The sequence below is a fragment of the Echinops telfairi genome, unplaced genomic scaffold (genome assembly GCF_000313985.2).
Source record: "Echinops telfairi isolate 266 unplaced genomic scaffold, ASM31398v2 ScPeMD7_7458;HRSCAF=8496, whole genome shotgun sequence".
Lineage (NCBI taxonomy): Eukaryota > Metazoa > Chordata > Mammalia > Afrosoricida > Tenrecidae > Echinops > Echinops telfairi.
Genome location: NW_022111358.1, coordinates 11,816,539 through 11,827,924, shown reverse-complemented (window position 1 = coordinate 11,827,924; position 11,386 = coordinate 11,816,539). Strand labels below are relative to the sequence as shown.

Below are 11,386 nucleotides of genomic sequence, written 5' to 3'. Positions count from 1 at the left end.
GACAGTATAAGATATGGCAAAATAATAATAATTTGTAAATTATCAAGGGTTCATGAGGAAGGGGAGATTGGGGAGCAAGAGGAAAACTGAGGAGCTGATACCAAGGGCTCCAGTAGAAAGCAAAGGTTTTGAGAATGATGATGGCAACATATGTACACATGTGCTTGACCCAATGGATGTGTGTATGGGTTGTGATAAAGAGTTGTACGAGCCCCCAATAAAATGATTAAAAATATTTTTTTCAATAAAATTAACAGAGCTCTATAGTTTATTCAAAATGAAAATGGGATTATTCTTTTTTATTATTAGAGAAAGGTGTATTAATGACAAATATTTTAGGCATCAGGATATAGTAATATTTCTTAAACTAAAAACCATCCGTTGTCCCACCATCCAGAGATAAGCAGTTTACACTTTAGTGTGCTCCACACACCCAATGGCTCCCGGAAGAAGGACCTGGCAATGTATTCCTATAAAGATATCTACCTAGAAAACTCTACGATGTAGTTCTACACTCACAAAAAATTACTGAGTCAAAATCCACTCAACAGTACCCAACAAACATCACAAATAATAAAGTTAACATACAGTGGGTTTCTTCCCACTTAGTAAAAGGAGATATATTTAATAACACTATATTCTGGTGGCACTGTCGAGTAAGTAGACAGTTCATATCCACCAGCCACTCTGTGGAAAGGGTGAAGCTATCTATGCCGTACAGTTATAGCCTTAGAAACCCTCTGTGAGTCAGAATCAGCTGGAAGTCAAGGAGTTATATTTTAATGAATGCCTCATGTTCCCACAGATACTCCATCACTGATTTAACCACTAATCATGGTAATATGTGTAATTTGAATAGTAATGTGATGATCTATGTATTACTGTACAATTAGATTCTCAAAATATATTTCAAGAAGAAAGATGATTGGGTCAAGCGTCATACACTTTTTTCAACATTAAATCACTTTATATTCTCACACTAGCAACATAGGTATCAATTTCCCTATATTCCCACCTATATTGGGTATTATTAAACTCTTTAAATTTTTTCATTTTCAAGAAAACAAACAGATCTATCATTGTTTTGGTTTACATTATGCTGGCATTAATGATTAATTTCTTTTCATGGCTCAATGCTTTTGTTTCTTTTATGAACTACCTATTCATGTTTACTGTTTGCTTTCTACTGAAGAATGTCTTTACAGTAACTCATTGCTGCTAATGTTTGTTTTCCTTTTTAAATTTTCCAAGTAGATATTTTAATTTTTTATGTAGTGAACTCTATCTAGTAGGACATGGTAGACCTGCAATGCACCTGTGAGATTCCCAGATTGTAACTCTTTACAGGACTCAGAGGAAGTGGTTAAAGGTTTCAAATGCTGTGACATTACCAGCCCATTGTGTAACAGATATGCCACCAGGGCTCCTAGCCATCCCATAAGAAGTGAGTTAACTAAACATTTTTTAAATCATTTCACTGGGGGCTCCTACAACTCTTATCACAACCCACACATGCATCCATTGTGTCAAGCACATTTGTATATCTGTGGCCATCATCATTCTCAAAACATTTGCTTTCTACTTGAACCCTTGGTATCGGCTCCTCATTTTTTTCCCTCCCCTCCCTGCTACACCCATCCCTTATGAACCCTGGATAATTTATAAATTATTATTTTGTCATATCTTACACTGTCCGTCGTCTCCCCTCACGCACTTTTCTGTTGCCCATCCCCCAGGGAGGAGGCTATATGTAGATCCTGGTAATCAGTTTCCCCTTTCCACCCCAGTATGGCCCATCAATGATGTTCTAAACATCCAAGTGGCCCTTGGTCGAAAAGGTTCCTTCCATCCCTCTTGTAAGAAGATTAGATTTTTCTAAGACTCCATTTATTGTGAAATCGGTAACTGCCAAATGAATCCTGCCTCACAGCAATCCTACAGGGCAGAGGAAAACTATTCCACAGGGTTTCCAACGCTGTAAATCACTACCGAAGCAGATTGTCTCGTTCTCCTAGGGACAGCCCATTCTCCTAGGGACAGCCGGTAGGTTTAAAGCAACAACTTCTCAATTAGATGTCCAACATTTATTAACGAACTGTCAATAGGCTATTAAGCTCAATGACACTGTTAAAAAGTAAGCAACATGCCAGAAAAAGTAGAAAACGTAAAAAAGAAAAAAGATATCACCCATAATACTGTTAATTCAGTAATACTATGAAGTAAATCTTATAATTTTAAAATAAAATTATAAACTATATGTTTAAAACTTAGGGGGGAAAGGAGAAACATAAAAATAGCAATCTAATTGTGTTATATTAAAAAAAACTTAAGTGCCTTTTAGAGCTACTCTGGGGGGAAGCAAAGAGTCCTGGTAGCACAATAATGAAATGTTCAGTTGCTAACCAAGAGGTAAGCAGTTGGACTGCACCAGTGGCTTTATGAGAGAAAAGAACTGGTCATCTGTCCCCATAAAAATGACAGCCTAATCAGAAAGAATAGTGTCTGGGGTCTTTGAGGCTTATCTTCAAGCAAGCAGCCATCTAAGGGAGGTATGAACTAAGACCACATGGAAGCACACTAGCTTATGTGATCCAATGACTATAAATAATATAACCCAAAATAGAAGCAGGGGATGATATCAGGACTTAAATTGTGAAGACTTGGTTTGCAGAAGACTATGGAAGATAATAGAAGCCCAAAAATCCATCTGCAGGGTCCACAAATAGATTAAGCCTCAGGTGAATCCTCTCTGAGTATAATGAGGGATATGAATAGCCTTTTAATCAGCCAGAGAGCATTGTACAGTTGATTATGGTAGATACAGTTAGATTAAAAGCATTTTACCATTTGGGTTTCCTTTTGAGATATTTAAAACTTGTTTCAGTTTTTTAAAAAGTGAAGAGGAAATAATATAGAGATTAAGCCTCAGGCGAGGTCCCTCTGACCACAGACCAGGGATATGTAAACATAGTGTGGGAAACTGAGAACCAGGAAGAGAATGTATACAGAGAAATTCTCTATGCTCTTATTTAATGAGCCTGGAAGGCAGATTCTGGTGGATGAAGGCCTTCTTGTTCGTGAGCTGGAGCTATATCTCAATCACATTCTCCTACGTAAAAGTTGCTCCCCACAATGTCCCCTGTAAGGCCAATTTTCTTTTTTTAAAAAATTATTAATCATTTTATTGGGGGGGCTCTTACAGATCTTATGACAATCCAGCATTCAATTGTATTAAGCACACTTATCCATATGTTGTCATCAACATTTCTAAAACATTCAATCAATGTACAACTAAATCACATATTGTTCTATGAATAAAACTGAAAATAAAAATTGCTAAGGGTTCTGTAAGGTCTTGTATGGGAGGAAGTCCACAGGGTGAATACACCTGAGTGACTGTGGGCAACTGAGAACTGGGGAAAGTGTGTATATGGACACATTCTCTCTGCTCATATTTTAAGGAATCTGGGAGGCCCAGACTCTCGTGGAGAAGACACATGGACCTACCCCAATGCAGCCCTGGGTGCTGGAGCAGCCGCGTGGAGAACCGTGCTAGTGCTGAGATGCTTACACGCTCACTGATTCAGCTTTCCTCCTGCAGTTGGTGTCACTGCGTGTGCTTTGTGAGATTGAGGAGGACTTTGTGGACTGGTGTCGGACATAAGGGCTAATGTTGGACTTGTGGGCTTGGGCAGCACTGGGTTGGGATGTTTTCTTGATGTGCACTCACCCTTTATATAAAACTCCCTCTTATATATATGAGTTTCTGTGGATTTGTTTCTCTAATGTACCCAGACTAACACACTATGAATCAAAATCAAACAACAGAGGGCAAGGAAGATCTATAGGCAGTTAGGAAGGTTTACATTCAATTACTAACCTAAAAGTTGGTGCTTCAAACGTACCCAACAGCACCATGGGGTGGCAGGGGGGGTGGGGCGTTGTGGGGGGTGGAGACGGGAAAGCCTGGCAATCTGCTTCCATAAACATAGTAGCCAAGAAGACCCTAAAAAGTGCTTAGTTTTAAAATGAGCTGATTCGGGGAACCCAAGAGGCAAGCGAATTTTGGGAATGATGAGGGCAACAAATGTATAGATGTGCTCTACACAATTGATCTATGTGCTGTGATGAATTTTATGAGCCCCAATAGATTGATTAAAAAAAAAAAGTACTTAGTTTTACTCTCAAAACATATGGTCACCATAAATCTAACTAGATGCCAACAGCTTTATTTTTCTTTTTATAGAGGAAGGGTAAAAGTACACATGAAAGAAGATTTGCCAAGAGTTGTTCATTGTTGATGGTAGATGATTTATAGATGGAAAGAGGTAAATTATGCTATTCTACTTTTGTATAGTTATAGACACAAATAAAAGAAAAATATGCATTTACAATAAAATTCTTTAATGTTTGACACACACCTAAAAAGATATATTCTTGAGTACACAAAACAAGGCTCTCCCTTGACAAAACACAAGACAGAATCCCAAAAAGCTGCCTAAAGTTTCCATAAAAATCACTCATGTCAAATCTTCACACATTTTCATACACTGTTTTTTTCCTCTGCCAGAAGCACTCTTTATCTGCCTGAATTTCTTCACTAGCTCATTCTTGATCTGGCCTAACCTTCTTCACACCTGCCCCCAAGAGTGCACTATATCTCACCACGTTCTCAAAGTACACATAGCACTCTCCTCATTGTATTGAAAGCACTTGTTTCCTAAAGCAGAAGCATATCTTATTCAATAGTGAGTCCTGAGTTTACTGAATGAACCAGAATGAATAGGAACCATAGGTTAAAATGGATGGAAAAAAGAAACCATGCAAAGCAGCTCATATTTATTAAGATCTTATCTATACTACAATTGAGTGAAATGGACACTGTGATTTTCATTTTAGATATAAAACTGTAACCCAGAGATGTTAAAGGTGTATCTAACTGCTTTTTGATAACATCTGCTCTCCAATAATTGGGGGCCTTCTCTGTTTCTAAATAAGATGATAACAACCCATAGAAAACATCCTAGTCTCAATAGAGAAAAATCTAAACCAAAATAGACTTAAAAGGAAAGCTCTTTAAGACAAAGTTAGCTAGAATACACACCTAGACATTATACCTTAGAGAGAAAATGTATTATACGGAAGAAAGCCTAACTGCCTTCATCGCCCTCAGTCTTATCTCTGACTCTCAGATGGAGCACCGTCTGAGCACAGAGAATACGCAGTAAAAACGGCATAGACCTGAAAGTCTAAAGTAACACAGTGCTTAAACTTCTACCTACTTATACACAGAACATAGAGACATTCTTTGTTGAGTTAAATATAGTATGATCACTTTGATATGCCTATTGACAATTTTTTATAAAGAAAATTCCTTCTAAAAAGGATTTCATTAAAGATACAGGGTTTGGGAATTCCCCAAAGCTCACATTCTCCTAAAGTCTGTCCAAGTCAATGCTTTATGATTAAGGGTGATGCTTTCTTAACATTGGTAACTCACCTGCATTGGCTTTAAGATCTTCTGGTGTGACCATGACAACAAATCGAATTGCACGCTCATTTCGAAACATCTCATAAGACCACCGACGTATAGACCGCATGCATTTCACTGCTGCGATGCCATTGTTGGCAATAAGAACCTGGGAGAGGGAGAGGATTAGAATTGGAGAAGAGTAGAGAAAAGAGGCAATGGGGAAGGAAAGAGATCACGTTCTCAAAAATTCAGATTCTCAGCCATCAAAAAACTTGCTGCCGTTGAGTCAATTTTGACTCATTGTGACTCGACACAATGCTTCCAAGCTGTAAATCTTATAGGAGCAGATGGCCTCCTCTTTCTGCTGTGGTGGGTCTGAACTGCTGACCTTCCTGTTAGCACTCCAACAACAGGCCTCCTTAGCTTTTCCATCAGGAATTCTTATTATTCGTGCTGTTAGGGACCAGTTCCCACGTGATTGAGCAGATATTTTAAAGTGCTAGCTAACCAAATATTTTAATATGTGTCTACTAAAGTGTTCAAGGAGTACAAGGATGAAGAATATGTTCTAGAATTGAATATAGTGACAATTATACAACTCTTCTTGATATGACTGAATTATTGAATTGTATATGTGAATGTAGTGCTAATGAAACTGTTCCCGAAAAAGTGTTCACCAGAAAAATAGATGAATCAAAGAATCTTGAAACTTCTCATCATATTCCTGAGGATAACATCGGCAAGAAGATATATAATCTATTTTTATTGTATGACTAATGGAAATCGATAAACATAATCCTTTCAGGAGTGGGAATAAACTTAAATGATTCTATCCTTTAATCCTTTAATTAATTACTTCAAGCTATTTCAACCAAGACATTCTATCAGCTCTGGCACAGTTTAGACAAGTGTGACACAGAATTACTCTCAACATTTCAAAACTAACTACATGTAGCATGTAACCTCTAAACTTCTCAGATTTGTGGTAGAAAGCTAATTAGGCACAGTATATCAAACTTTTGAAGACATTTGTTCTAAAACTATTTCCTTAACTCCGAATGCAAAGCTGTGACATATAGGGCTTTGTGAATCAGTGGTTCACAAATACACCTCATACCCTCTCAGATCAAGTGCTGCCAAATTCTGTAAACTGTTAAGAGCTTTCAAAAGAACTTTATAAGCACCATTTCACCTCAAGTGCTGCCAAATTCTGTAAACTGTAAGAGCTTTCAAAAGAACTTTATAAGCACCATTTCACCTTAATTTGTTATGTCTGTATGTTGGTGATAAATACATATTACTGCACGTAATGTAATTATTCATTAAGATGATAGGCAAGCAGGAAAGGATAATTCCCTATAAAAGGGCAAGGTCTTAGATGATCTAAATAACAGCTCTGAACAAATTTAGACAATAATGTGCTTTTGAAAATAATAATAGTTACATCTTACCTTTTCAATCACTTTATTTCCCCCAAAACGAGTAACAAATTCTGCTGGAGAAGCCACCGTGAAATCTCGCTGTGAGTCCATTTTCTTTCGGTCTCGACCTTGCTTTACAAGGTGCATGCCAGACATGCTGGATCTACAGAAGGAAAAACCATGAAAATTTGTAGATTGGATTTCTTCTTTTTCTGAGTCTATCTGTCTGTCTTTCTCCTCTCATACATCTGGTAGGACTTTCACTGCACCTTTATGGACACTGCATCCTGGCAGACTTTGGAACAGTTTTCTTGCTTGAGGAAATTTAGGAGAGGCGGAATAAAGTGCTCTTGATTGATGACCAATAGTATCAAGGTTTACTAACGGTTGTCATAACAAAAATATAGGCAAAGGGTAGAATGAAATGAGAAGATATAAATAATAGACTCATAGAACTTAAGGCTAAAACAAAGTTTGCAAGCTTGCTTCTGGATCATGACTGACTAACCTTTGAATTTCTAGTTTTCATCTTTCTTATGAGTACTAAATCTAAATCTGTATTTTAAAACGACTTAATGTTTCAGCTGGGTATATCATGGATATCTGAAAACCAACAACTCCAAAGCCAAATTCTTCGTAAGACAGTACTATACAAATTCTTCGTAAGATAGTACTATATAAACCAAAACCCATTGCTGTTGAGTCAATTCCAACTCATAGCAACCTATAAGATAAAGAACTGCCTCATTGGGTTTCTGAGATTGTAAATCTTTAAGGAAGACGACAGGAGTAGTGGGTGGATTTGAAACACTGGCCTTTTGGTTAGCAGGCCAATGTTTATTTAACCCATTGCACCACCAGTGCTTGTTTGAACTAAAAACACTCCAAACCCACTGCCATTCAATGGATTTCAACTTACGTGCTCTTACAGGATAGGGTCTAACTGCCCTGGTTGAGTTTCTAAGACTGTAAATCTTTCTCCCGAGGGCCTTGGTGGGCTAGGACCTTGGACCTTGTGTTTAGCATCTCAGTATAGTCACTATGCCACCAGGGCTTCTCTCGTTAACTACATATACTTCCATTATAACATATTCCCCCCACCCTAACTCCACCATCTCATTTTAAGTTTTCTAATAGTTAATTTTTGGCGGAACCACCTTGTTGCTGTTAATATTTGCCCTCCAGTAAATTCTGACCCATGGAAACCCCATGCGTCCATAGCAGAACTACTCCGTAAGGTTTTCATGGCTGTGTGATCTTTCAAATGAAAATTGCCAGACCTCTCTCTGCTGATTTGAAATGCCAACCTTAGCAATTAACTATACCAGCCAAGGACTTTTCTGTACACTGGTTCCAAAAAAAACTCACTACCATAGAGTCAATGCCAAATCACAGTGATCCTCCTGTGCATTTCTAAAACTGTAACTGTTTGTGGGAGTAGAAAGCCCAATCTTTCTCTCAAGGAGCTGCTGGTGGTTTCAAACTGCCAACCATGTGGATCACAACTCAACACATAACCACTACACCTGTACACCATTAAAATAGCTAAAATCTAAAACTATTTCAATACCCAATTAGCTAAACCTCACTATTAAAATACCCTGTTGACGAGCTTCTTTATACACAACTTGGTGCTCTGGTGGCACAATGGCAATGTGGTTAAGTGCTCAGTTACCAAAGGAAAAGTCAGCAGTTCAAACACACCAAAAAGCTGGTTAATGGTTCCCATAAAAATTATAGTCCAGGAAGCCCATTAGGGCAGTTCAGTCATCTCCCCCAGGGTTGGTACAAGTTTGAATCAACTCAGTGCCACAATACACTAGTTTGTGCCTAGGTTGTATATAAGCAGTTTGTGCTTAGTTACTACCTAAAAGATTGGTAATTCAACTCTACTCAACTACTTAATTGATGGCATGGGGTTGTTGATCTACTTGAAGAATTTCGGTGAAAGTTCGGAGTAAATTACGTTCTATTTGAGAATATCTATACAAACAGTTCATTGCCCTTAGTTACATTTTCACAATGTGTCAACATTCTCTCTGTGTTCTGGTGGTTCTAGCTGTAGGACATTTGCTTCCCTGCCCCATTGTCTTCTCATCTTTCCTTTAACATAATGTTGATTTTGGCTGCATACAGATATTTTATCAGTAACACACCATACTTAAGATATAATTAATACCTGTTACTTTGTGTTCCTCTCTATTTTCCTAAAAGGTGATCTCAGAGGACAGTTTCAATTCAAGGTTTAAAGAATGTCCTGGGGTAATATTTTCAAGGACTCCTCGGTCTCAATTGGACCAAGTGTTTAAATAATTTAAGAAATTGAGTTCTATTCTGATTAGGACCATCAATTATGATCTAATGGTAGTCAGGAACCATCCAGTTCTTCTGATCTCATACTACAGGAAACTGAGCTCATGTACACTACTAGCCCCAAAGACTTGTTTCTTCTAAGGAGTGAAAAACAATAATTGTATTCTTGAAGGCTACTCTCAAGTTTTCAAGAGCCCAGATGTGACTCACTTCATTAGGAAGCAGAGCATGAATTTTGGTAAACATATTAAGTCAACTGGTTGAATTGTCCAGTGAGATTAAGATCCCAAACCTTTAAACCAAGAAAACTAATCTCTAAGTGTTACTGCCGGATTTCCCTCGGCCCCAGGAACAGAGAGGCAAGAGTCACCGAGGCTGCAAACAACAAAGGAGTTTATTAACTAGCTCGAGCTAGGGCCCAAGTCCCAAAGCACCAACGCAGTGGCCTCCTCCAAGACAAGGACCCGGCCTGGGGCCCAAGCCATGTTTTTATACTCTTTGAAGGTTACATAAACTGGGTGAAACTATCCCCTCACCCTCCCGTAGTTCAATGACTTCATCTGGAGACAATTGGTTGTGTAGGTCTTTTTGGCTGACTGGCTCCACTCTCCAATTGTGGTCACTCAGGACTTTCCAGGTGCGGTCAGCGTCATTGTGATCTCTCGGACCTTTCCAGGTGTGATCACCATCATTTCAGGGGAGAGGGTGACTTTGTTAGAGAAACGAAACTCAAGGTTGGAAAAACGAAACTTAGGCCTATTTTAAGAGGCTCAGCCTGTCATGGAGTCACCTCTGCCTTACACAAGGTGTTTGGTGATGTCTGACAAACCCAAACTCGCTGCGGTGGCTTCAATTCCGACTCAAAGTAACTTAATATGGGGCAGTGTACAACTGTCCCTGTGGATTTCCAAGACTAACTCTTCACAGGAGTAGAAAGTCTCGTCTTCCTCCCTATGCTAGACAAAGATCTGTAATTCTGTCCTCTATAAATACATTTACCTACACTCATGTTTGTACTGTATCTATTCTAATCTATGCATTTTAAAAGAAATACAAGGTTTGTCTAACACTTTTATGCTCTCATTCCTATTTCTTTCTCTTTTCTCCTATAATCTAACTTTGATATGGCAACAAATTATCCTTTCAAAATTGAAAAGTATGATTAGACTCTTCCCACAAAGAAAATACCAGGTCTGGATGGTTTTATAAAGACAAAGTCTTCCAAACGTTCAATGACAGTTGTTCTAATCAAACTTAAGAAAATAAGAAAACTTCCCAGTTTAGCTTAACATATATCAAAACACAGATGTCACATGAAAGGAAAATTCTGTCTATTTTATTCATAATTATATAAAAAATGTAAAAATATCATAAGACAGTGAGGGACTGCTGCAAGCAAGGATGGGCAAAATATTCACCAAAAGTATGTTCATCATGACCAAACTGAATTTATCCCATGCAAGGATATAAAATCTCTATATGTGAGCCACATAGACAGATTCAAAGAAAACAATCATATAGCACTTCAATAGATACATAAAGACCTTTGGGTGGGGGTGGAGGGAATCAATATGTATTCATGTTTTAATATTGTTAGTATAATTTTTTCCTTTGGACTAGATGTAATCGATTAAGATGTTGTCAATTAATATGGCCCCTTCTAGCCATAGGAGGAGCACTGGTGTCATAGTGGCTACACATGGACTGCTAAGACGTGGGCTACTAAGATCAGTAGTTTGAAAACACCAGCCATTCTACAGGAGAAAGATGCGGCTCTCTGCTCCCATAAAGAGTTATAGTCTCCAAATCTCACGGGGACAGTTCTACCCTGTCTTATAGTGTCACTATGAGTCAGCATTGACTTGATGGCAGTGAGTCTGGTTTGGTTTTTCCTGGCCATAATTTCTTATATGATGGGCGCGGAGTAGGGAACTAGTGGAGAGGTCTGGGGGGTTGGCCCCAGTCCCAAATACTAAGTGGATGCCTGCCCCTCCCCCGAGAAGAAGTTATTTCAAAGGATGGCACTGAATCCGCAGCTCTGGGAGAAGGATGTATCTGACCAGAGCACACAGGAGCAGATGACGGGGGAGGAGAGACTGGAGCACATCCTGCCCCACCAGGCCTTGAGGACAATGACCCCAATTAGAGTAGCCAGTCCACAGAGAGGACCACATGGCCA

The 11,386-nt window shown here is 38.6% G+C and overlaps 1 protein-coding gene across 8 annotated transcripts in view; it reads right to left on the bottom strand.

The window, feature by feature from the left end:
• Nucleotides 1-11,386, bottom strand: part of ACACA (acetyl-CoA carboxylase alpha) — a 332,267-nt gene that overhangs the window by 185,533 nt on the left and 135,348 nt on the right. For all 8 annotated transcript variants that reach the window (XM_045299999.1, XM_045299998.1, XM_045300000.1 and 5 more), the window contains 2 exons: nt 6,925-7,057; nt 5,501-5,639 (listed from right to left, as the gene is read on the bottom strand). In XM_045299999.1, coding sequence (XP_045155934.1) covers nt 5,501-5,639; nt 6,925-7,057 — 272 coding nt within the window. The remainder of the gene's footprint in view (nt 1-5,500; nt 5,640-6,924; nt 7,058-11,386) is intronic.